A 26,897-nucleotide genomic window follows, 5' to 3' on the forward strand; every position below is an offset into this window, starting at 1 on the left:
CCCTGTAACAATACAATGCTATACCTTGGAATGGCAGCATAGCATTTTCACCAGTGCTTTCCTATGCGGTGAATTCCCAATCTCATCCTGTGTCAAGGCAAGTAGCTGTATCCTGATGGAAAATTGTGAGCTGACCACTAGGCAGTATAGTGCTCAACACTTAGCAAAAGTCTGCTTGTAAGCAAATATTCAAAAATTTATTTTTAAAAACTAGTTGAACTCCTTTTAATTGTAATGCCTCAATAGTATAGAGAATACCATGCTAACAGATTATTCTTGTAATGGCCCACCATAATATTTCATTGTATGTTGGCTTTCTATGAGGCGAAGGAAATAACAACAGTATTTCCTTATTTTTGAACAGTGAAATAGAGGTACTGAATAATTACTGTTAAGGCACCGGATCATTACAGCTTTATACAGTAGTTGCATAAAATAGTGATCTCCATAATGTCTATGATTCCACAATCGCTCCATATTAATCTAAAATGCAACACTCTGGAGATGGATGAAGTTGTTTCAATCCTTCTGTATGAACATAGTGAAAGTCCAGATTCACTCAGTGTGCACCAGTTATTGCTACTGAACATATTGGTTCTAAATAGCTTCCCCAAGAATCTAAAACAAGTGATTATCACACCATTCTCCAAAGTTAGCTTCAAACCATGTCTCCATAGGCAACAGGCCATATGTGGTGGTTACACTCTGCCCCCTAAGATGGGGCAAAAGAAACATATATTGTCAGATTGTTTTATTTAAATTAGACCTTTGCTTATTGGTCAGAGAGACATCCATAACCCAGACGGTCCTATCATCTCGAGTAGAGGGCTACGGCAGAAAGCGGACCACAATTGAATAAATTAGATTTTTAAAATTCACAGTTAAGGATTGCACTCGAAAGTACCCTTTCCTTCCCCGTTAACCATGGAAAACATTTTGTTTCAAAGCTTTCAATTTTCAAAAAGAAAAAAAATATCAATCTTTGGTAAACTATTTTACAGACAATTTAAAAATAGATATAATTAGGCTCACATAAAAATGTGACTAGTTTTTATGACAATACTTCATTGAATATCTCAGATGAATGAGTACATGCAAATTCATAATTTGATTTTCTTTGTATTTATTTTCCTACATAGAACAGTGACACCGCTTCAAAAGTATTTCACTAGCAGTGAAGCACTCTGGGACATCTTGAGGTTGTGAAATGTGCTATATAAATCCAAGTTCTTTCATGTATTTTCAACCCCAGGACTACAATATGAACTTTTTACAGCATTCATTTATATACACATTTATGGATGGAATTACTCAGCTGGAAAGGACAGAGTTATGGTAACCAGCTTACAGCATATTAGGAGTTATATAAGAGTTTACACCTGTACTTTTGTCATAAAAAGCACAAGTATTCCCGCTGTGCAGATTTGTGGTTTTACACAATACCAAGTTCCAATCTAAAGAAATCATTTCAGTTAATATACACTTCACTTTCCTTCAGAATGTCTTCTTTTTCATGGAAATACTGACGAAACCAATCAATGTGTTCGATTTTTTGTTGCACTGTTAAGTACGGATTCTTACATAACCCATTGATGACTAACTCTATGAAATGGCGAATTGGTCCTTGCTCTGGGAATCCATGCAAATGCTTCTCCAGAAATATGTGTTCATGGAATTCCACACCTTCCTCTCCTTCCAGTCCTGAAATAACACCATGAATTGAAAAGTTAGTTAGCTATTTGGCACAAGCAACAATTATTTATCACTCAAATTAATTTCTAACATTGAGGTGAGCACTTGGTCAACCATAACTCTCATTGTAATCCTTTAAAAAAACGTACCAGCCTCATTGTTAACAGGAAATTGCCTGAGCTTTCCTTCCTTTGTCCATTGGATCATCTCTTCAAACCCATTTCGAGGCAATTGTTCAGTAGCAGTTGCTATTTGATTGGCCAGCTCTGTATCCCATAGTGACGGCAGTGACACTATTAAAAATGTAATTTCATCAAATTATTATGCAGACACAGACACCATTCTCTAACTTGGAGAGAATTAGCAATATAAACATTTAACTTTATTTTTACATTTATTATGCAGCATTTTAGAAGGTGCAACATTATTTTAACAAATAGCAAGTTAGTGCATTTGACTTGCAGGGTAATCTAGGGGTGGTAATCGGGGAAGAGAGTAACAGAATTCTGTTCTAGTGGTACCAAGCCAAACAGTTAAACATTCTTTCTTTTTGATTTGATTCTGTTTCTCCTGCTAATAAAAATTAGTTTTATTGGCTGCTAGTGGGTAAATTGTATTAATGATATTTTTCTATAACTAGGATAGCAATTAGTAAATACTGCAGCTTTCAAAAAAGTTAAAATAGTTAGATAGTAAATATCCAGAGAGAGGATCAAAGCCAATCAGTCCCTTAATTATGAAACAAGCCACGATTAGTCTATTCCATAATATCGCTGGGCTTCGGCCCAACTGCTGCTGAAACCCTCATCCATCTTTTTTAACCTCCAGACTCGACTATTCCAATGCTCTCCTGGCCAGCCTCCCATTTTCCACCCTCTATAAACTTAAGTTTATCCAATACTCGGCTGCCCGTATCCTAACTCGCACCAAGTCGCATTCACTCATCAATCCTGTGCTGACCTACGCTGGCTCCTGATCCAGCAATGCCTCGATTTTAAAATTTTCATCCTTGTATTCAAATCGTTCCATGGCTTCGCCCCTCTCTATCTCTGTAACCTTCTCCAGCACTACAACCCTCCAACATCTCTGCATTCCTCCAACTCTGGCTTCTTGTGCATAAGAATTTTAAATTGACAGTGTTGGGGGACTAGGAGCCAATGTAAGTCAACAAAAATAAGAGTGATGGGCAAGTGGGACTAGGTGTGGGATAGTATATAAGCAGCAGAGTTTTGGATGAGCTGGATTACAAAGGAGGATGGATGAGATGCCGACCAGGAGAGCATTGGAATCAACCTTGCAGCTGGCAAAGGGATGATAGTTTCAGCAGCAAATGAGTTGAGGTTGTGGCAGAGATAGGCACTATTACAGAGGTGGATGTAGACACTTTTTGTGATGGAGAAGATATGGGGTTAGACATACAGCTTGTGGTTGAATAGGACAATAAAGTTGCAAATCATTTGGTTCAATCTGAGACAGTGGCAGGAAGCGGGATGGAATCATTGGCTAGGGCACAATATTGCTATGTGAAGGGCAAATTCCATGATTTACATTCTCTCGATGCTAAGTGGGAACACCAATCATTTTTACCCATTAATTTAAAAGTTACCACCAGTAGCTAGAAGAAATCTCAATTGTTGCAAATAAAGTAGCGTTCAATTATCAGCAGACACTAAAAAGGGCTTATCTACCTTTGACCAACTATCCTTTAATTCTGAGTAACCACATTAGCTATGGTATGAGGAATTGAAACAGAGATTTGTGCAAACATACTGGATCACTTCACTCATGTCCCATTTATTTTACAGACAGCATTGCAGATGATGAACTTAAAAGGCCATTTTTGCATTGGACACCATGGTTGCACATTTGGTCTGGCCATACAGGTCAGCAATACAATAGTCACACTGCTGCATATACAGAGCTTTCCTCCCTCCTTACCCCAATGACAGGGATGATCGACGATCAGAAACAAAGTTATAAACAAGAAAATCTTGAGCATACACTAATCTCTGTGTTTTGTGCCTCACTGCACGGTGAATCTGGAACGCAGGCAGCCACAGCATATTGACAAGCAATGTATAAATGGGGTAAGGAAGAGCAATTCAGAAAGACTTTTTGCTGATGCATAAATAGTAGACAAGTTGAGCAGCTGCGGATGTCCGAGAGATCCACCATAGAGGCCAAGCATACTTACTCATGAAACAGCTGAGGAGGAGTTGCAACAGATTCAACAGTGGCAACATGATTAGGCATCTCACCACTCAAACTCAAACATTTCATTTTAAATAATGATCAAGCGTTGCAAATATAAATATGAAAGATAATCCAAGAAAAGTGCAACTAACCGGTTTCTGGAACGGTTTCTGATTCATCAGTGTGTGCAGGAAAAATGTTTAACCTCTTCCCAGTAAATAGCCCCCTCCTAAATAGAGAAAACAGAAAATGCTATAATGCTTTCATATTTAGTAGGCTAGCTTGTGCAAGATTGAAAGAAAGAGCAATAAAGTTATTTCATATATAAATCACTCACTAGCACCACTGATCCAGCAGTAAAAGCATAATGTAGGTCACTTCTCAAGTTTGCTACCTCTGGAAATTTGCCGTTTTAGCTTTCCTATCTTTTTCAGTTGCTCGAATGACAAAAATTACAGGGATAAAAAAATGACTTGCATTTAGTGCCTTTCACATGACCAGGATGCAAGCTGCTCCCACTCAGCCAAAGCTGCACACAGAATGAGTGTGTTTGTACCCTATCTGGAGTACTACATTCAGTTTTGGGCCCTGCACCTCAGGAAGGATATATTGGCTTTGAAGTGGATACAGCACAGATTCACCAACATACCAGGGATTAATGGGTTAAATTATGTGGTCAGGTTGCATAAACTTGGCTTGCATTTCCTTGAGTTTAGACAGTTGAGGGGTGATCTCATTGAGGTGTTTAAAGTCATAAAAGGATTCAATGGAGTAGACAGAGAGAAGCTAAGCCTTTCAGAAGTGAAATCAGGAAACACTTTTTTTTCCACACAAAGGGTATTGGAAATCTGGAGTTCTTTCTCCTAAGAGGGCTGCTGGGGGTCAATTGTAATTTTCAAAACTGAGATCGACAGGTTTTTATTCGGTAAGGGTATCAAGGGATATGGATCAAAGGCAGGTAAATGGAGCTGAGGTGAAGATCAGCCATGATCTAACTGACTGGCAGAACAAACTCAAGGGGCTTAATGGCCTACTCCTGTTCCTATATATTGACTTCAGTGGGGCAGCATTTCAGGTCAATTTAGGCACTGATCTGGAACCACCCATTCCCAGAATGCTTTCTGCCATCCAGTATGTAGCAGGACTCAGTTGATGATGGGTTTTTTTGTGTACACAGATTCTACTGCACATTTGATCCAAAAATAGCACAAATTGCTCCATTTTTATCTCTTCCCCACTCCCCCTTCTGCCTCGCCCCTATCAAGACACTCTCCCCTGACCCATTTTTTGGAGACTAGAGGGAAAAGGACTCATCCCAATACAACTGCCCAAAATAGATGTTTGCAAGGTTTCATGGAAAAGCCCTGTTTAAAAAAATTTAAGTCATTAAAAAAACTATTACAAATAATTATGTAAACCCAAGGATCTGCAGGTAAGTATGTAACTTATCATCTCTACTCTAAGATCTACTGGCAGCAGCATTCCCGCATAGCTTTCGGTTATGTGTTCATTTTAAGAGTGGAAGCAATTTCGAGGGACTGCCTATGATGATGATGATGATGATGGTTTCACAAAGATCAATCACATTACCTCTTCCTCATTGCATTAAATTCACTAGTAACACCTCGGTCAGGAACATATCCTTGCCCATCTTCATCAAAGCGGATTTGATTAGCAGGTCTCGATCCAACCCGTACACCAGGACGTTTCCCGATCTTCATGTTCGCAATAATATTACTGAAATCAACGTAATTCAAACACAAGATTTATATGCTGTTTCAACAAATCCTGATAAGATAGTTCTCTATTTTGCTTATTCAGCCCTACAGACGGCAATTTGAGTGTTTAGGTTTTACAAATGCAAATTGCACAATTCTTGCAAGCAAACAACAACTAGGGTCAACAAAAAGAGTTAAGCAGCTTTACTACTGATCCCAAGGAAATCAATTTGTTATTTCCACAGAACTTACCTAATTCCAAGATTTGAATGACAACAGAAAAACAAACAAATTGAACAGGTTGCCAGAATTCTGTGTCACTGTTAAAATACACAGAATGCCAAAGCAATCTCTGCTACATTGACATTAAGAGAATAAACTGATTTTATACCAGTCTGGCATGCTACACAGTTTCATGGAAAACAATTATTATCACAGAAAGAGACAAGTTAAAAAAAGCACGGTGTCTTTTTACAATCATGACGATACACACAAGTGGCACAATGGCATGCTTTGAAACGCAACTGTACTGTGCTTCTAAACAAATGAAAAATGATGCCAAACATTTCTAGACAAAGACAGTGCCCTTCTATTGAACAGCATGTTAACAGTGTAGAGCAATAAACAGTGAATGCAACCATTGCAGTTCTGAGTTGCAGAAAATTTGCTGTGCAAATTTTTTTTAAATGTTGCTACAAAGTTTCAAAAACATCTGTACTGGTTTGCTTCCAGGAACTGATACTCAGAAGATACCAAGTGTTTCCTTTGTTTTGATGTTGGAGCTCAACTGAAACTATGGGGCTTCTTATTCTTTACAATCCATTGAAGCAGAAAATTTGCAGAATCTCAAGCTGTGAAATAGCATAACCGGCAAAAGGTCTGTCAGCACTTCGTTCTGAGTGGACATTCCGTCATTCAGCTGCTTCTTACTTTCTGCTGCTGGATTGTCGTAAGATTGTTAACCCAAGCATAGGTTGATAACATTTCCACATACAAATTAACCAGCCAGTCACGAAAATAATAATTTCCTGAAGATGTTGATGTTGAAATATTCTGAACATTTGGATGTGGGCTAGTTGGATCCTATTGGGAGCTTTTCTACATTTGTTTTGAAACGCAGATTTAGTGATGTTTCTAAAAATAAAATTATTTTGAGAGTTCTATATTTACCAAGGCCAACCCCAAGATCTATTCATTAGTAACAGTGGTGTAGTGTTCTTGTAGAGGAAGTATAGTGGAAAGTGTTGATTTAGCTATCAGTCTTGGCTCAGTGGGTAGCACTCTCACATCTGAGTCAGAAGGTTGTGGGTTCAAGCCCCACTCGAGGGCTGAATCACATATTCACAGCTGACACTACAATGCAGTACTGAGGGAGTATTGCACAGTTAGAGGTGGCATCTTTCCAATGATACGTTAAACCAAGGTTCCATTCGCTCTCTCAGGTAGAGATAAAGGATCCCATGGCACTATGCGAAGAAGAGCAAAAGAGTTTCCTGGGACTCAATTTTCCCCAGTGATTTGCGCCGTTTTTTTGGCAGTTTCCCCAATGAATGTGCGCCAGCATAACTCAGTTACGATTTTTTTCGGTTCGTTTTTTTTGCGTAACCTGATGTCTAAGCCAATTTTTTCTCGATTATGTAAGTTTGACCCCCAAAAAATTCTCCGAGGTCTGCATATGTGACCACTCCTGAAAAACTTCTGGTGAGTTAAGAAAAACCAGCGCGCATTGAAAAATCAATGCAGAAAGATACCATTGTTTTTCAGCGAAGTTTTGGAGGGAGCGAAGAACACTTAAATATGCATAATAAAGATTACATTTTTTTACCTTAACATGCAGTAAATGGAAGTTTGATGGAATTCTGTAAGTGTTCATTTTTTTTAAACTGACACGCCACCAAACACGGCTTGAGGGTCAGAGCGTCGACAGAAGAATCTGATATCTCGCTTGGACACAGGGGCTTGGCTTCAAAAGAAGCCCGAGGGAGGGTAGGGGGCTGTGGAAGGCATACAGAAGACATCAGAAGCCTGCACTACCCATCAAATCAAGCCCGGGGCGGGGTGGGGTCTGTGGAAGGCATCAGAAGCCTGCACTACGCATTAAATGTAGCCCAGGGGGTTGGGGGTGGGGATGGGGGGTTCCCAATCACGGCACCTGCTCAGACCTGGGTGTGGTCCATACAGACCTTGTGGGGAGAGAGAACAAAGAACCTTGTCCTGCCTGCCTGCCATTTTGAGCTTCTTGCAAAGGTTCAATTTACTCATGGGGGCAATACTGACAATGCCATACCTTGTGCAAGCCTTCTGCATGATGGTGCTCCGGAGGAGACAATGATTTGATGTCATCACATGAGGAACCTCAGAGCACATAGGGTGATGGGCAGGAGGCCTTACCCACCTCGGGAATATCAACACAGGCATTCATACCTGCACCTGAATGATGCAGACTGTGTCAGAAGGCTGCGTTTCCACAAAGAAGTTGGAACTGAGATCTGTGATTTAGTAAAAGCAGACCTGCAACCTAGAAGGCATCAGGAAGACTGCTTTGTCAGTTGAAGTGAAGGTTACAGCTGCACTTTCATTCTACGTATCGGGGATGTGTGCGCCATATCTCAACATGCAATACATGTCTGCATTCGGCAGGTGACTGCTGCACTATGTGCCTGGAGAAATGACTACATAACGTTCCTCATGACCGCCCAGGCAACACGTGACAGGGCTGTAGGCTTCTCCAGGATTGCTGGTTTCCCCAAGGTACAGGGCTGCATTGCATCGCCTTGTGAGCACCTTTGGAGGATTCCGAGATGTACAGGAACAGAAAAGGCTTCCACTCCATTAATGTGCAGCTCGTGTGTGACGACATGCATCACATCATGTCAGTTGATGCAAGGTACCCTGGGAATCCATGATGCGTTCCTCCTACACGAGAGCATTATAGCTGTTATGTTTCAGCCGCAGGTAGAAGGGCAGAGCTGGCTACTGGGAGACAAAGGGTACGGCCTCGCTACCTGGCTATTTAGGATCGAGATGAGGAGAAATTTCTTCACTCAGAAAATTGTGAACCTGTGGAATTCTCTACCATAGAAAGTTGTTGAAGCCAATTCGTTAGCTATATTCAAAAGGGAGTTAGATTGTTGCCCTAACGGCTAAAGGGATCAAGAGGTATGGAGAGAAAGCAGGAATGGGGTACTGAAGTTGCATGATCAGCTTTGATTATATTGAATGGTGGTGCAGGCTCGAAGGGCCGAATGGCCTACTCCTGCACCTATTTTCTATATTTCTATGACGCCCCTACACGTAACTCGCACGGAAGCTGACCAGAATACAACATGTCGCACACTGCGACGCGCAGCATAATAGAGAGGACCATTGGCATCTTGAAACAGCGTTTCTGATGCCTGGACCATTTCGGAGGCTACTTGCAATATTCCCGTGAGATTGTCGGTCAGTTCACTGTTGTGTGTTGCATGCTGCATAACGTTGCCATCATGAAGAGCAGCAGCTGGTAATAAAAGACCTACTTGAGGTGAGAGTGGCTGATGATGATGAGGAAGATGCAGATGAAGAGGAGGACGACGAGGACGAGGAAGCCATGCAACTATCTGAACCTGGAGCACGACGGTGGAAGAGGATGGGCCGTCATGCCCCTTTAATGATTGTCAAGCCATGCACCAGCAGCTCATCCATGAACACTTTGCTGCCTGAAGGCTCAGCGGCAACTATTCCACATGGAACATGTTTACTGTTTGGACCTGTTGCATAATGTTGTGTTGTGTTAATGGAAATGATTCTTGTTTACTTCAAAATGTTGTGTTAATAATGGAACAAATAATGTAAATGATTCAGTTATAATTTAAAATATATTTTATTCAAAAGTTTAACAAACATTTGTTTGTACTTAACTTAAATAAAAATATTCTTGTATCAAACTTTAAAGTTTTCACTTAAGATCATTTACAAACTCTAAGATCACTTAACTTTTAAACTTGTAAATTTACATAACTTACAAAAAACTTTTCATTTGAGAACAGTTACAACAGTAACAACAATAACAACAACAACAGCAGCAAAGAAAGGCTGCACCCATCTCTCCTCCCTTATTCTAAGACCACCCGCTGCGCTTGGTGACTCCACCCCTGCCCACAGGCGGTGGCACAGCGTTTCTCGGGATGGTACCAAGCTTATTCTTTCGAATATCTTGGGCCACACTTTTTGAGGGGGGGGGGGGCCATCCGGTAATCTGGAAGGCCCGGCTTGGGCCTCTTCAGAGGCTGGTCTGGGGATTGGTGTGGGAGTGGCAGTTGATTCTGTCAAAGGGCGCGGGGTCTCGGTGTTCTCCCTTATTGCAGCAGCTAACTCCAACATTCCCTCCCTCATGTGCCCTGATAGTGTCTCAACTACCTCTAACATTCCCTCCCTCATGCTCGTCGACAGTGTCTCACCTACCTGTGACATGCTCTCCCTCATGTTGAGCAAAAGTATGTCAACTACCTGAAACATAGAAACATAGAAAATAGGTGCAGTAGTAGGCCATTCAGCCCTTCGAGCCTGCACCACCATTCAATAAGATCATGGCTGATCATTCACCTCAGTACATCTTTCCTGCTTTCTCTCCATACCCCTTGATCCCTTTAGCTGTCAGGGCCATATCTAACTCCCTCTTGAATATACCAATGAACTGGCATCAACCACTCTGCGGTAGAAAATTCCAGAGGTTAACAACTCTCTAAATGAAAAAAGTTTCTCCTCATCTCAGTACTAAATGGCTTACCCTTTATCCTTAGACTGTAACCCCTGGTTCTGGACTTCCCCAACATCGGGTTCATTCCCTCCCTCATGTTCACTGACAGTGTTTGAACTACCTGCAACATTCCCTCCCTCATGTTCACTGACAGCATATCAGCTACCAGCTACATGTGCACCGACATTGTTTCTGCTGATTGAGATATTCCCTCCCCCATGTTCCCGGACAGAGTTCCTATTTCTCGTGAGAGTGTTGTTACTTCTCCTGACAGTCCCAATACCTCATCACCCATCCCACTGATGGTGTCCAGGAGTGATCGGGTAAGGTCAAGGCTCTCCGCACTCATTGCCATCTGTTAGATCCTGCACCTCAGGAGAGCGCGGTCGAGCTCTCCTTCCCCTCCTCAACCTGGTTGTGGCTCATAGCATCCCAGTGTGACCTGCAGCCACAGACGGTGGGGCCCTGGGTGTGCCTCGCTGCACCCCACTGGAATCCCCAGCCTCAGACATTGGGAAACCATGGAATGTCCCACCAACACTCAAACCAATACTCGTCTGAATTTTCTGCTGCATCGTCAGGGTTGGCCTCAAGTTCTGCAAATATAACAGAACAGACAAATGGTTAGCAGCAGAGGAGGGGGCAGGGTGGGTGGCATGAGTAGGCTCACACCACGCAGGCAGCAGGCTGATTTGAAGGACCATGATGAATGATAGCACATTACATCAACCGAAGCGCAGCTGATGGAGACATCCCCATAAACCGAAGCATGGCTAGCCCGCGCACGACATAACATTTCGGAAAGCCAGACTGTGGAATTTGCAGGACTTACCCTCTTCTGTGAGTGTGGGTCAGCTTGTGCAGTGGTGGTTGCTTTTCTCCAGGCAGCAACCCTCTCTTCCAAGGGTATCAGTGGGTGCATATTTGCCAGGTCTCCTCCTGTTCGAGTTCTTTCCCGTTTGTTGTGTGCCACCTTCCTCTGCAAAGATGAAAATATAACTTTTTAGAGAGGGTGTCTTTCTGCTGGGTGGGACACATACAGATGGTCACATTTACAATTGCAATTCCACTGAATAAATGAAAATATTACTTACACTAACTACTTGACCAAGGTCCTGCCACTTTTGCACTGGCCTCCAGACCTCGGGGTGGTCACCATTGCACAGTAATCTTCTGCAACTTGGTTCCAGCGTTTCTTCATTTCTTTGGGTGGAACTTTTATGTGACCTCTGCTGATGTCCAGCTCCTGCCATCTGCACTCAATCACATTAACTAGTGCCTCCACTTCATCCTGGAAGAAATTCTTGGTCCTTGCGCCACATTGCATCTTGTATTGCAGTGCCGATTTTTCCAATGACAATTAAAGTTCTCACACACACATCTGGTTCTTTAAAAATGGCCGATTGCAGACTAGGAGCTGTACAGCACATGCGCGCCCATAGGAATCACGTCAAAAACGTCCTTTTTTTGCGCATGCGCAGAAGGGGCAGCATTGTTTTTTCGGCTCAGGCATTAGGCCCCATACCCCCGAGGCTACAGGACAGGCAGCGCGGCGCCAATTTCAAAAAATAGAATGGGGAAACTTGGCACATTTATTTTAGTAGCTGTTGTGGCGTAACTCTGGCAATACGCCAAAAAAACGGCTTTGGGGAAAATTGAGCCCCTGGTGTCCTGGCCATCATTTAATCTCACCACTAACACAGTTTAATTGTCATTTATCACATTGCTGTTTGTGGGGTCTTGCTGTGCACAAATTGGCAGCTGTGTTCACCTACATTAGAACAGAGACTATACTTCAAAAGTAAGTCATTGGCTGGGAAGTGCTTTGGGACATTCTGAGGTCATGAAAGGCAAGTTCTTTTGTATGATCAAAGAGATCAGAAAGTCTAGAATATTATTTGTTCAAATACACCTGCATTTTATCGAAGAGAATATTGTCCTTCTTTGAATTTTAATTAGTATTTTTTTTTAAACGTGACTTTTAAGAACAGGCAGCGCACCAAAGTGATTTAATAGCAAAAGTCAGGGTTGCAACTTCGGAGAACCCCAAGAGCTACTATCGAACCCAGGAAACTATGTACAGGCTGGGAAATCTGAAGCCCCAGCCATTAGTATTGCTTCCCAGAGTTCTGTAGTTCTGCATTGGTTCACAGGCCAGTGTGAGATCCCAGGCCACTGCTGCCTCTGATTGACCCTCTCTAGTATGTGTCCCTTCGCTGAGGTCACTGCAGTGGTCCAAGAAGAAAGAAGATGCCCTTTTAAAAATATTAATTCAACTCTCTTCTACAAAACAGCAGATTATCTTGAACATAAACTACCTTCCCTTTTACATAGAAATACATAGACGTCGCAACAGGTGATTCGGCCCAACCAGCATGTCAATAAACTACATCACACCAAGGACCTCACAAGCACCTCACTGCTGGAAATTTCTGCTGAACCAATATAAGCCATGTGGAAGTTTAATTTATAATTTTAGAAAGTGCATGCATGTCTTTTTAATTATTTTTTTAATCATATAATAGAGTGCAAGATAATATGCAAATAAAAGAATGGCTCGCTGAACATAATTTTTTTAAGGAAGCAGGCAGCTAGAACTAATACATCATCAAAGGCAGTTTTTGGATGTACTGACTTCTGGGGAAAAAACACTGCTCTTTCAGGTCGGATGTACTAATTTGCTCCGTCACATCATTTTAAAACACTACAATCTGGTCTGACTAGGATTAGCTATCTAGTTGTTGTTTTTGGCAGATGATCAAGTGAATCAGGTCATGGCATTATGCACTGAAATACTCATAACTGATCTCCAACTAAACCATCAGTAACATACTGGAAATTGTATTCAGCATATCTCAAATTGGACTCCGTTTGATAAGTAACCTGACTCACAATAAATAAAAATTAAAAGCAGCTAATTATTTTATGCAGCTTTGTGCTAGTTTTGTTATTCTTTAAATCATCACATCTGCTCTGGTCTTAGTCTTAGTGAAAATCAGCAGTGAATTCTATCCGCCTTTAAATAAACTTGGCAAATCTTTTCAGATTTGAAGCAAACTTTTTCATTCAAGTGATTGACAGCTTGCATGAGTGAATTACTATATCTGATCGAATGCAGTTATATTATGCAATATTTCTTTAGAATTAAATTTCAGTTTATCACAGATCTTGACTTTGCTAAAGATTTGGAATTACTCAGTTACCACCAGTTTGCAATGTTAAAATAAATCCTATTTAGTGCAATTTGTTGAGACAATCAATAACTGTCCAAAAAAAACTTGTATAAAAACACATTTTAGTGCTGACACCCATTTTCTCTGCAGAATCCAAAATGTTTATTCACAGAATACCCCACATTATTCCTGCCACTAGGTACAATTCATGCCAAGAGATATTGTACCAATTTACTTTAACTAAATGCCACTCACACTATGTAAACAGGGACATCTACTGGCAACGGATCAGTATCACTCAAACTTCCACTTTAAAAATGATCCTCTGGGATCATCATTCATGGTGAAAGTTAGCTAAACTTCACCAAGCCTAAGTATTTTGTATGTAGGAATGTTCTCCATTTTTTTTAACGCATAATTTATCTCAAACTCTCAAGTCTGTCTGGACACGTATTGAAAGGAGAGGCAACCTGCTTCCAGATATCAAAATATCCCCTTCTGTTGTCAAAAGGAGATACAAGTTGCCACACAGAAAGGATATGCCAATCTGATTTTCCATTGCAGCTTCTGTTTCTGCCCTGTCCAGCACAGCTCAGATTGGACAGGAAGTAGGAATCAAACCATGTTCTCCCAAATAACAGCAAAAACAACTTGTGTTTATATAGTGTCTTTAACATAGTGAAACGTCCCAAGACACTTCACAGGAGCATTATGAGACAACAAATTTGACACCGAACTACATAAGGAAAAATGAGGGCAGCTGACCAAAAGCTTGGTCAAAGAGGTAGATTTTAAGGAGCATCTTAAAGGAGACAGAGAAGGCGAGAGACAGAGAGGTTAACATAGAAACATAGAAAATAGTTGCAGGAGTAGGCCATTCGGCCCTTCTAGCCTGCACCGCCATTCAATGAGTTCATGGCTGAACATGCAACTTCAGTACCCCATTCCTGCTTTCTCGCCATACCCCTTGATCCCCCTAGTAGTAAGGACCTCATCTAACTCCTTTTTGAATATATTTAGTGAATTGGCCTCAACAACTTTCTGTGGTAGAGAATTCCACAGGTTCACCACTCTCTGGGTGAAGAAGTTCCTCCGCATCTCGGTCCTAAATGGCTTACCCCTTATCCTTAGACTGTGACCTCTGGTTCTGGACTTCCCCAACATTGGGAACATTCTTCCTGCATCTAACCTGTCTAACCCCGTCAGAATTTTAAATGTTTCTATGAGGTCCCCTCTCATTCTTCTGAACTCCAGTGAATACAAGCCCAGTTGATCCAGTCTTTCTTGATAGGTCAGTCCCGCCATCCCGGGAATCAGTCTGGTGAACCTTCGCTGCACTCCCTCAATAGCAAGAATGTCCTTCCTCAAAGGCAGAGAATTCCAGAGCTTGGGGCCTAGGAAACAGAAGGCACGGCCTGTTGTTGGTGTTGAAGCTTTCATGACTTCTGCTGATACTATTCTATGTGGCTAATAAAAAATGTGCAAACACACTGACTCTATTCATTTCTTGGCCCATCCATGTACTTTCCCATTGCAGCACACCAAAGTAATAACTCAGTGGGGCCGAAATTGGTGAAACGCACGTTCCGTCCGCTTTTCAGCGGTCCACGGGCAGTGCGTCATTTTTTGCCGCCTGGTACCGTTGGGGCTGAGTGGGCAGGAGTTTCATCCCACTTTTCTTGGCGGTGAGCGGAGTGCAGCAGGCGGGAGTGGAGTGCAGCGGGCGGTGTTCGGCTGAGGTCTTTTGATTCAGGAACCTTCGTCTCCCAAGTAGTGTGCAAGCGTGAGTGGCTGTCAAGCTCCGCCCTCCGAGAGGCACCGGCAGAACAGAGACTGTCGGCCTGAGATCGGTGTGGGGGGGAAGAGGAAGAGATCGCTGAGGGGGGGGGGGGGGGGGAAGAGATCGCTGTTGGGGGGGGGGGGGGGGTGGTGGTGGCGGAGAGATCGCTGTGTGTTGGGGGGGGGGGGAAAGAGATCTCTGTGGGGGATGGAGATCTCTGTGGGGGGTGGGGAAAGAGATCGCTGTTGGGAGGGGGGGATGGTGGTGGCGGAGAGATCGCTGTGTGTTGGGGGGGCGACAGAGATCGCAGTGGGGGGGGGCACGACAGAGATCGCTGCAGTGGGGGGGGGGGGGCGAGAGAGATCGCTGTTCGCTGTGGGGGGGGGAGCGACAGAGATCGCTGCGGTGGGGGCGACAGAGATCGATGTTCGCTGTGGGGGGGGGGGGGGGGCGACAGAGATCGCTGCGGTGGGGGGGGGGGGCGACAGAGATCGTTGTTCGCTGCGGTGGAGGGGGCGACAGAGATCGCTGTTCGGGGGGGGTCGACAGAGATCGCTGCGGTGGGGGGGGGGGGCGACAGAGATCGCTGTTCGCTGTGGGGGGGGGAGATCGTGTTGTGGGGGGGGGGGGGAGAACGATATCGCTGTGGGGGGGGGGGGAGATCACTGTGTTGGGGGGGAGGGTGTAGCAGAGAGAGACAGGGGTGTGGCACAGAATGCATATAAGGTGGCCAAGGTTAGTGGGAAAATCGAAGATTGGGAAAATTTTAAACGACAGCAAAGAATGACTAAGAAAGAAATAAAGAAAGGAAAGATAGATTCCGAAGGTAAACTTGCGCAAAACATAAAAAAGGATAGTAAAAGCTTTTACAGATATATAAAACGGAAAAGAGTGACTAAAGTAACTGTTGGTCCCTTAGAAGATGAGAAGGGGGATTTAATAATGGGAAATGTGGAAATGGCTCAGACCGTAAACAATTATTTTGCTTCGGTCTTCACAGTGGAAGACACAGAAACCATGCCAGAAATTGCTGGTCACAGGAATGTGGGAAGGGAGGACCTTGAGACAATCACTATCACTAGGGGGGTAATGCTGGACAGGCTAATGGGACTCAAGGTAGACAAGTCCCCTGGTCCTGATGAAATGCATCCCAGGGTATTAACAGAGATGGCGGAAGTTATAGCGGATGCATTCGTTATAATCTACCAAAATTCTCTGGACTCTGGGGAGGTACCAGTGGATTGGAAAGCAGCTAATGTAACGCCTCTGTTTAAAAAAGGGGGCAGACAAAAGGCAGGTAACTATAGGCCGGTTAGTTTAACATCTGTAGTGGGGAAAATGCTTGAAACTATCATTAAGGTAGAAATAGCGGGACATCTAGATAGGAATAGTGCAATCAAGCAGACGCGGCATGGATTCATGAAGGGGAAATCATGTTTAACTAATTTACTGGAATTCTTTGAGGATGTAACGAGCATGGTGGATACAGGTGTACCGATGGATGTGGTGTATTTAGATTTTCAAAAGGCATTCGATAAGGTGCCACACAAAAGGTTACTACAGAAGATAAAGGTACGCGGGGTCAGAGGAAATGTATTAGCATAGATAGAGAATTGGCTGGCTAACAGAAAGCAGAGAGTCGGGATAAATGGGTCCTTTTCGGGTTGGAAATCGGTGGTTAGTGGTGTGCCACAGGGATCGGTGCTGGGACCACAACTGTTTACAATATACATAGATGACCTGGAAGAGGGGACAGAGTGTAGTGTAACAAAATTTGCAGATGACACAAAGATTAGTGGGAAAGCGGGTTGTGTAGAGGATACAGAGAGGCTGCAAAGAGATTTAGATAGGTTAAGCGAATGGGCTAAGGTTTGGCAGATGCAATATAATGTCGGAAAGTGTAAGGTCATCCACCTTGGGAAAAAAAACAAAAAAAGGGAATATTATTTGAATGGGGAGAAATTACAACATGCTGCGGTGCAGAGGGACCTGGGGTCCTCGTGCATGAATCCCAAAAAGTTAGTTTGCAGGTGCAGCAGGTAATCAGGAAGGCAAATGGAATGTTGGCCTTCATTGCGAGAGGGATGGAGTACAAAAGCAGGGAGGTCCTGCTGCAACTGTATAGGGTATTGGTAAGGCCGCACCTGGAGTACTGCGTGCAGTTTTAGTCGCCTTACTTAAGGAAGGATATACTGGCTTTGGAGGGGTTCAAAGACGATTCACTGGGCTGATTCCGGAGATGAGGGGGTTACCTTATGATGATAGATTGAGTAGACTGGGTCTTTACTCGTTGGAGTTCAGAAGGATGAGGGGTGATCTTATAGAAACATTTAAAATAATGAGAGGGATAGACAAGATAGAGGCAGAGAGGTTGTTTCCACTGGTCGGGGAGACTAGAACTAGGGGGCACAGACTCAAAATACGGGTGAGCCAATTTAAAACCGAGTTGAGAAGGAATTTCTTCTCCCAGAGGGTTGTGAATCTGTGGAATTCTCTGCCCAAGGAAGCAGCTGAGGCTAGCTCATTGAATGTATTCAAATCACAGATAGATAGATTTTTAACCAATAAGGGAATTAAGGGTTACGGGGAGAGGGCGGGTAAGTGGAGCTGAGTCCACGGCCAGATCAGCCATGATCTTGTTGAATGGTGGAGCAGGCTCGAGGGGCTAGATGGCTTACTTCTGTTCCTAATTCTTATGTTCTTATGAGACGGGGGGGGCGAGAGCAAGCGAGAGCCGGGGGGGTGGGGGGGGTTGAGAGAGACGGGGAGGGGGGTGAGAGAGACGGGGAGGGGGGTTAGCGCGACGGGGAGGGGGGGTGAGAGAGACCGGGGGGAGGGGGTGAGAGAGACCTGGGGGGGGAGGGGTGAGAGACCGGGGGGGGGGGGGGGTGAGAGATAGAGAAACGGGGGGGTGAGAGAGAGAGAGACGGAGGGGTGAGAGAGAGACTGGGGGGTGAGAGAGAGAGAGACTGGGGGGTGAGAGAGAGAGACTCGGCGATGAGAGAGAGAGAGAGAGAGAGAGAGAGAGAGAGATAGACTGGGGGATGAGAGAGAGAGAGACTGGGGGGGGGGGGAGGGTGTGAGTGACTGGGGGGTGAGAGAGACTAATAAATATTTTATTATTCCATTCAAGATATGGTGCAGAACTTTGGAACTTTCACAGGCTGTGCAGGCAGGTAGTTTGCAGGTTAGCAGCTACATGTTGGGCCCAAAGTTCATTGACATACCGCGCAGTACCACCCGCTTACCACCCAAAAATGCAATTTTGGTGAAAAAACACCCACATACCGCCTAGCGGAAAATTTTACCGTAAACCATGTGAAATTTAGCAGTATTGTTTAGTCCTAGAGGCTTTGATCTTGTCTCTATTTCTAATTTTAGTATTTATTTAATTATATTCTGCAGGAGAAATTTAGACTACTCTTTTGTTCCTAAACTTTATTCACATTCAGTGTGATCTGCATCTCACTCCTGGAAACAAAATTGTCAAATATTCGGTTTTTGCTTTCCATGGTTTTTGTTCTATTCTTTTCATAGTTTCACTTCGATCACAACTCACAAAGACACAAGATACAAACTGTACTGGAACAATAAGTCTTTTTTGTTTCAATATCCAACATCTGTTACAGAAGTTGTGAACTATTAACCAGTGATTTTTTTTTTAATTCCTGGAAATAATTTTGGTTTTATCCTGCCTCTTTATTTAGAATTTTAATCTTATTTTAATTATGGTCATCATAAAATTTTAGTCCTAACTTTTTACCTACTTTGCTGTAAAAATTGCTTTTCATCTTCTTATTACAGATAAAAATGCTCAAATCCAGCAGGTAAATAGGATAGAACTTGAAATTACTATAGCTAAATAGACATTCTGGGTCTTTTTTAAAGTTAATATATTAATATTAATTTCTTTCAGACAGAAAGGTACATACAAGAGGATAAACACATTCAAATTTGTAGACTGTCAATCATAAACTTGTGACCTGCACAAATGGCTCGAAATTAAACAAAAATGGATGGCCATTTCATGAATCATCGCATTGAAAGAGGTCATTCGGCCTATTGTGTCTATGCCAGCCAAAAAAGAGCTATCCAGCCTAATCCCATTTTCCAGCTCTTGAGGTTACGGCCCTTCTCGTGCATATCCAAGTACTTTTTAAATGTGATGGGGGTTTCGGCCTCTACCACCTTTTCAGGCAGTGGGCTCCAAATTCCCACCACCCTCTGGGTGAAAAAGTTCCCCTCGACTCCCCTCTAATCCTTTTACCAATTATTCTGCAAACTCCTTGTTAAAATAGCAAGAGTATATAATTTAGGGTGTGTCATAGAATCATAGAAAAATTACGACACAGAAGGAGGCCATCCGGCCCATTGTGTCCATGCCAGTCGAAAAAGAGCTAGCCAGCCTAATTCCACTTTCCAGCACTAGGTCTGTAGCCCTGTAGATTACGGCTCTTTAAGTGCACATCCAATTACGTTTTAAATGTGGTGAGGAGGGTTTCTGCCTCTACCACCCTTACAGGCAGTGAGTTCCAGACCCCCACCACCCTCTGGGTGAAGCAATGTTTCCTCATCTCCCCTCTAATCCTTCTTCCAACTATTTTAAATCTCTGCCCCCTGGTTATTGACCCCTCTGCTAAGGGAAAGAGGTCCTTCCTACCCACTCAATCTAGGCCCCTCATAATTTTATAATGATTAATACTTAATTTTTAAACTATTTTTACAAAATCAAATTTTAAAAGCCAATCACAACTTTTATTCAACACTTGATCCTTAGAAATCCAACTGTATAAATGAAACAATTATACAGAGCAGTGAAGTACAGCTGCTGTACCAACAGACTATGCCATAGAAACATAGAAAATAGGTGCAGGAGTAGGCCATCCGGCCCTTCGGCAGAGAGAGGTAGAAGTCAAGTCTCTGCCCAAAATTTCCCACCAGCTCAAATTCTGGTCTTGTGAGTGTCTAGATTTGTGTTTTCCTGGAGGCGGAGGGTTTGTTTTGATATAAATGGGAAGTCAGAGGCCACAGTCACACTACCTTGTAGCTAATTTTAGCTAAATTAGCTATAGAAAAACCTGGAAGCAACCTCTCTGCAGGGAATACTGAGTGAGAATCTAAGAGGATGAGGGGATTAATAAAACAACAGTTTAAAATTAATTAAGCAAGAACTACACAGATCAGTTACAAGAAGTTATATAGCTGGGCATAGCTGCCGAATACTCTGTCACTGACCCCCAACTTACCCAATGTTGCTGCCATCTCCGTTTTTCTGAGCTTCCGTTTCCGCCTCATGCTTTCTGAGCTGTCTAAGCAGTTCTGACTCGATCTGTTTCTTATTATGGGGCATAGAAGATGCAACCGCTGAAGCTGCTGCAACAAGGTCTGGATTTAATGCCTTCTTGCTAACAAAAATGAAAAAGAAACATTCCAAACAAAAGTTGATTAGTAACGATTACATTTGGGGCTTCACAAAGAACCACACCAGCAATATGTCTGAATAAACTTTCCAAAGCTTTAAATGTGACTCCTTCAGTACAAACCTCTTCCCTTGAAAGATTCAGTCTCTGATCTCAATTGGGACAGCAACTGAAGCGCTACAATTGGCCTCAGCAGCCCAACAAGGGAGGGAAACGACAGCCAGGGTTGCTGCCTCCTAATGTGGAAAGGCCACGGACAGATGTCAAGTGAGCATAGGATGGGGCCTCAACCACCGCTAGCCTGCCAACACTTTGTCTAGGCTTACATTTGAGTGATGCATCATAGGCCAGTGGCCACGGAACCATGTAGTAACAATGGCTGTAACTTCCATTGCAATGCAACACCAGCAAGGCCCTTTTCCCACAAGATAATGTTGGGAGCTACAGCACACGAGCAGATTTTATTTTGCTGCTGTCACTCCCCTCCAAATTTTGATCAATTAAACTGCAAACCTAAATATAGTTATACATTTTGAAATGTTTAAGAGAGTTCAAAATAATACCATGGCTTTAGAAATCTCCATGTCTGAAATTTCAACCTATTCACCTCACAACTACAGTACTCCCTCACCAGGCAAACACAAATATCGTCACTTTGAAGTTTTTCAACTTTGAACTTTGAAAACATTTGTTAGTCCTTGTGTAAATAAGACCCAGGCCACATCCTTTATATAATGACACGTCTGAATTCATAGTCTTTTGTGAGTTTCCAAAATCAATCATACTTTACCATTGGCTTTTGATGTCTTCAGTGGCCTTCTGAAACATGCTGGTTGCACTCTCCATGTTTTCTGGCTGAACATTTGCTTGATCCTTTGGTCGTTGCATTCTCAAGGCCTGGAACCTTTTCATTGTGCTGACTTCGACTTTCATACCACCAATTAGGTTCAACAAATCATTCTTCCCTGGTGAAGCAGCTTCCTTATTGTCTGCATCTTTCTGCTGTGCCGGGGCGACAATATGCTTTAATTCTTCATCTTTTTTGAGCACGGCAGAACCAGTGAAGATATGCCTTTGGCTCGTTCCAGTCAGCGCGCACAAACTAAAAGACATAGTACAACCGTAACCAGTATCATTAATACAGACCACATTTCTTGCCTTCTTTTTTTAACCCCAACTTACATTTCTTCCTCCCTCACACCATCCCACCCACTTCAAAACACACCACAGGCTTTTTCTTAAACTGCATTGTATTATTTTCAAAACAGAGCTCTGCCAATTATAAAGAAAACAATTTGGATGTCAAAAAAATGTAAAGAAGTGCAATAAATCCTCTGACTAGCCAAGTTCCATTTTTTCTGACTAATGTCTCTTTAAACGACTATTGAAAACGTTATAATGCTGGGAAAGCACACCGATTTATTTCCAAAAGAATGCTGAACTTGTAAGAATATAGATCAGATGTGTTAGTTTAGTTCAGTTAGGATCGGAATGTTGTTCAAAGGACAATAATCCAGACTGATACTCCAGTACAACACTGGGGGAGTGATGCATTGCTGAAAGTGCAATCTTTCAGACGAGACATTACTGTATGCAGTTCAGGTGGACATCGAGGATTCCATGGCAGGACTCAAGAGTAAGAAAAGGCCATTCAGCCCATCAAGCCCCCCTCAATCAAGAGACCATATGTGTTTATTCTATCATGAATTCTTCCCCGCCCCCCTCCCACCCCATTTGTTAATCCTTGCTTTAAAGTAAAACTGTTTCCTCCCATAACCCTGTAAAAAAACATCAAGCAGTGATGTTCAATGTTCCCGATTGTTGAGGAAAGTGCTGCACAGCCCATTCACAGTGCGTGAAACCTAACATTGAAAAAGCCGGTCCTGGGCTGCGCGGGACCGGCAGAGAGCTGCACACCCGCGCAGCTTAGAGGGAGCATTGGTGATATTAATATCTCTCTAACCCCAAATCCCCTTTTCAACATAGATTAACCTAGTTCCCTTTTAAAGATGGCAATTTTTATGTGTTCTCGAGATGTGGATGGCATTGGCAAGGCTGCATTTATTACCCATCCTGAGTCGCTGTGAGAAGGCAGTGGTGGGCCTTCCTGAACTGCTGCTGTCTTTGTCGTGATAACAACTAGTTGCACTTGTATAGTGCCTTTAATGTAGTAAAACGTCGCATGGCGTTTCACAGGAGTGTTATCAGACAAAATTTGACACCGAGCCACAATAGGAGATATTAGGTCAGGTGAGGTTGTTGTTAAGGAGTGTCTTTAAAAGGAGAGAGGTAGAGAGGCAGAGATGTTTAGGAGGGAATTTTGTAGCTTAGGATCTGGACAGCTGAAGGCACAGCCGCCAATGGTGGGGCGAAGGAAATCGTGGATGCAGAAAAGGCCAGAATTAGTGCAATGCAGAATTCTCGGAGCGCTGTCGTTCTGGAGGAGGCTATAGATCGGTAAGGGGAAAGCCATGGAGGGATTTGAATAAAAGAATGAGAATTGTAAATGTGAGGTGTTGCTGGACTGGGAGCCAATGTCAGCAAGCACAGGGTGATGGGTGATCAGGACATGATGCCACTTAGGATATGGGCAGCCTGTAGTGAGCTGAAGTTTAGAGTGTGGAAGATGTGAGGCCAGCCAGGGGAGCGTTAGAATAGTCGAGTCTGGGGGTAGCAAAAGCATGGATGAGGGTTTCAGCAGCTGATGGGCTGAGACATGGGGTGGAGATGGGAGCTATTAAGGAGGTGGTCTTGGTGATGGAGAGGATATGGGGTCAGAATGTCTGCTCAAGCTCAAATAGTACACCGAGGTTGCAAATAGTGTGGTTCAGCCTTTGACAGTGGCCAGGGTGGGGGATGGAAGTGGTGAGCAGCAATGATGAAGAAATGGCAATAGCTGTCCAATGGTGTGCGACTCGGAGAGGAACTTGCAAGTATTGTTCCTAGCATTGCTACTCTAGTCCTTCTCCGTGATAGTGTTCGCAGATAAAGGAAGTGCTGTTGAAGTAAACTGGGTGAGTTTCTGCAGTGTAACATCATGTAGATCAGAAATATTACAGCCACAGGGCACGGTTGTGTGAGGGAGTGAATAGCAAACCGGTAGCAGAGGTGCCGATCAAGCAAAATGTCTTGGATGGGGTCAATTTTCTCGGGTGTTGATGCAGCTGCACCCATTCAGGCAAGTTGTGAATATTCGATCACACTCTTGATTTTAGCTTTATAGATGGTGGATAAGCTTTGAGGCGTCTGAGGGTGAAGCACTCATCATGAATTCCCAGTGTCTGCCCTCCTCTTGTAGCCACGGTGTTGACATGGCTGGTCCAATTAAGTTTCTGGTCAATGGTGACCCTCCCCCCAAAATCTTGATGCTAGGAGACTCGGCAATGAAGGGGACTTGGCTGGACTTTCTCTTCTTCGAGTTGGTCATTATCTGGCACTTATGTGGTGCAAATGTTACCCGTCACTTGTCAACCTAAGTTTGGATGTTATCGGACTTGCTGCAGACTGCTTCATTGAGTGGAGTTAAACATTGTGGAATCATAAGGGAACAGCCCCACTTCTGACCTTATGACAGAGAAAGGCCATTGATGAAGCCGCTGAAGAAGATTGGGCCAAGGATATTTCTGTGAGGAACACCTGCAGTGAATGTTCTGGGGCTGTGATGACTGGCCTCTGACACCACAACCTTCTTCCTTTGGGTCAGATATGACTGCAGCCACTGAAGGGTTTTTCCTCATTGACCTCCATTTTGTTACGACTCCTTTGTGCTATACTTGGTCAAATGCTGCCAACAATATTGATGGCAGCTCCTCTCACCCAAAATCAACTTAGTTTCTCTTAAGGCTATGGAGCCTCGGAAAGTTCTTTCAGTGTGTTGGCTAACATTTCTCCCTCAACCAGTACCACCCAAAACAGATTAACTGGTTATTTATCTCATTGTTCTTTGTGGGAGCTTGCAAGTCCATCAGCAGGCCGGGGCCATTGGATGGAGCAGCGTGTGCTGCTGCAGGAGAGCAATGGCTACGAAGCCAGGCCGCTGATTGCAGTGCGGGCAGGCAGGCACAGCAGGAGGGGCGAAGGAGCGGCAAGAGTCCAGAGAGGGAAGTGACCAGGGCCCAGGAGAGGTGTAAATCTGGGGCTCAGAAGGGGCGAGGGCCCAGGGGCAGCACGGGCCAGCCCACACTGCAATATGTGTGCGCACTCGGTCTGTGCAGCAGAGCAGGCCTCCAGTTAGTCTTGGATAATCCTTGCCACTGGACCAAGACCTAGATCTGTCAAGCCCGTGTGGTGGCTGGTGTGCAATGGCCGGTACGCAATGGCCATCACACGTTAAAAAAATCCAAGCACAGGAATCTTCCACCCTTCACGATGTAGTTCGGGATCTGGAATATTAGGTCCTTCATTGAAACACCTGTAAACTCATCCCTTTTTGGCGTGGAAGTAAGTCATCCTTGCTTCGAGGGACTGTCTATGATGATGCATGTGGAAAACTGACACCATTTAAAATAGCGCATTGTTTTTATAACACTTTGTGAGGCACCATTGATGTATAAATATTTTTATGTGATACAAGTATAATCCATCAAAACAAGCCTCCTCTGAAATTCTCTCAAGTTAAAATTAAAAATTTAAACTGATCATCGTTAAGCATTTCATGGAGAAGCTCTGCAGGTTATATATTGTTTATTATTGTGGGGCAAGTGGGGTGAAATCAGGGTATAGTTATGGTGTGTTTTTGTTCAAACTGTAAAACTTTTCTAAACCCATCACGCCATTTTATTACAATAAACAAATCTACATGCCCTAGATTATAAACTCTTGCTATTTTAACAAGGAGTTTGCAGAGATTCTAATGAAAGAACGATTAATTCATTAAACACTAGCAGATAAATCAATGTACTGTCAAAACTGCAGGTGTGAGAACAAGGTGCTGGGAATGAAAAGAAAAAGACTTGCATTTATTTAGCACCTTTCATGACCACCAGCTATCTCAAAGCACTTTACAGCCAATGAAGTACTATTGAAGTGTAGACACTGTTGTAATGTAGGAAACGCAGCATCCAATTTGTGCATAGCAAGCTCCCAAAAACAGCAATGTGACAACGACCAGATAATCTGTTTTAGTGATGTTGATTGAGGGATAAATATTGGACAGGACACCGGGAATAATTCCCCTGCTCTACTTCAAAACAGTGCCATGGGATCTTTTACGTCCTCGGTTTAACGTCTCATCCGAAAGACAGCACCTCCGACAGTGCAGCACTCCCTCAGCACGGCACTGGAGTGTCAGCCTGGATTTATGTGCCCAAGTTCCTGGAGTGGGACTTGAACCCTCAACCTTCTGACTCAGAGGCGACCCACTGAGCCAGGGCTGCCACTCAGTAGATCAGTAAATCGATGGGTACCAGCAGATGTGGGCTGTTGTGATCCATGGAGGGTGAGGGATAGGTCTTCAAATATGTATCCCTGAAAGTCTTGGTTGGTTAGTTAAGGGGCCATTAGTGAACACTTGGGTGCAACAACAGCTTTTTAAAATCAGATAACCATTGAACAGTTGGGCACTAATAGACCCGCTGGATCTCTCCCTCCTCCTCCTCCTCACCCGCAGTTCTGTCGCCGTGTAGCCGTCGCCTTCCCGGGGCGGCCAGGGCCCCGCACACCGACCCCGGTTACCCCGCGCTTCAGCGCCGCTGCCGCCGCCCTCTGCATCTCGGAGACACGATCTGAAAGTCGGGGGAACACGCACCCGGAGCGCAGCTTGTGACACCGCGCCCTTTCACCCGTGCAACACTGAAAGTGCTTCCCTCCAGACAACAACTGCCCCATCTGTGGGGCCGGCCTTACCTTGCGTGTTTCAATCTTAAAATTCACCTGGTTCTCAAATTGAGTGACCAGCCAAAAGTCAATGCTCTTATTCGTACAGGTAATAAATGAGAACCTTTTAGGACATGTCATTAGCATTTCTCGATTTTTGTTGCTTTAGAAGTGTTTTCAGAATCAGTTTCAACCTCAGCTGGGGATTGTCTTTGAATAAATCATCATCATAGGCAGTCCCTCGAAATCGAGGAAGACTTGTTTCCAATCTAAAAGTGAGTTATCAGGTGACTGTACAGTCCAATACGGGAATTACAGTCTCTGTCGCAGGTGGGACAGAGAGTCATTGAAGGAAAGGGTGGGTGGGGA

The 26,897-nt window shown here is 43.6% G+C and overlaps 1 protein-coding gene across 2 annotated transcripts; it reads right to left on the reverse strand.

Annotated features, from left to right (window-relative positions):
- Window positions 1–1,106: 1,106 nt before the first annotated feature.
- mrps31 (mitochondrial ribosomal protein S31) lies at window positions 1,107–26,483 on the reverse strand. Of its 2 annotated transcripts, XM_070892388.1 has the most exons (7): window positions 26,317–26,481; window positions 21,505–21,816; window positions 20,541–20,699; window positions 5,476–5,622; window positions 4,038–4,114; window positions 1,842–1,985; window positions 1,107–1,701 (listed from the first exon to the last, which is right to left on the reverse strand). In XM_070892388.1, the coding sequence occupies exons 1-7, from the start codon at window positions 26,421–26,423 to the stop codon at window positions 1,469–1,471; spliced, it is 1,179 nt and encodes a 392-aa protein (XP_070748489.1). In that variant the 5' UTR covers window positions 26,424–26,481; the 3' UTR covers window positions 1,107–1,468. The 2 variants fall into 2 exon arrangements, with proteins under 2 accessions (XP_070748489.1, XP_070748490.1); XM_070892389.1 differs by lacking the exon at window positions 20,541–20,699 and having other exon boundaries at window positions 26,317–26,483.
- Window positions 26,484–26,897: the final 414 nt, after the last annotated feature.

Source organism: Pristiophorus japonicus, chromosome 10 (assembly GCF_044704955.1).
Source record: "Pristiophorus japonicus isolate sPriJap1 chromosome 10, sPriJap1.hap1, whole genome shotgun sequence".
Taxonomy (NCBI): Eukaryota; Metazoa; Chordata; class Chondrichthyes; family Pristiophoridae; genus Pristiophorus; species Pristiophorus japonicus.

Bases quoted from the DNA above. Each gene is read 5' to 3' on its own strand.
- mrps31 (XM_070892388.1), bottom strand. From the start codon at position 26,423: ATGCAGAGGGCGGCGGCAGCGGCGCTGAAGCGCGGGGTAACCGGGGTC. The intron at 20,700-21,504 runs GTAAAGTATGAT...CATTTTTGTTAG, and splicing joins GAAGACATCAAAAGCCAATG to CAAGAAGGCATTAAATCCAG. The intron at 4,115-5,475 runs GTAATGTGATTG...TTCTCTATTTAG, and splicing joins TTTAATGCAATGAGGAAGAG to GAGGGGGCTATTTACTGGGA.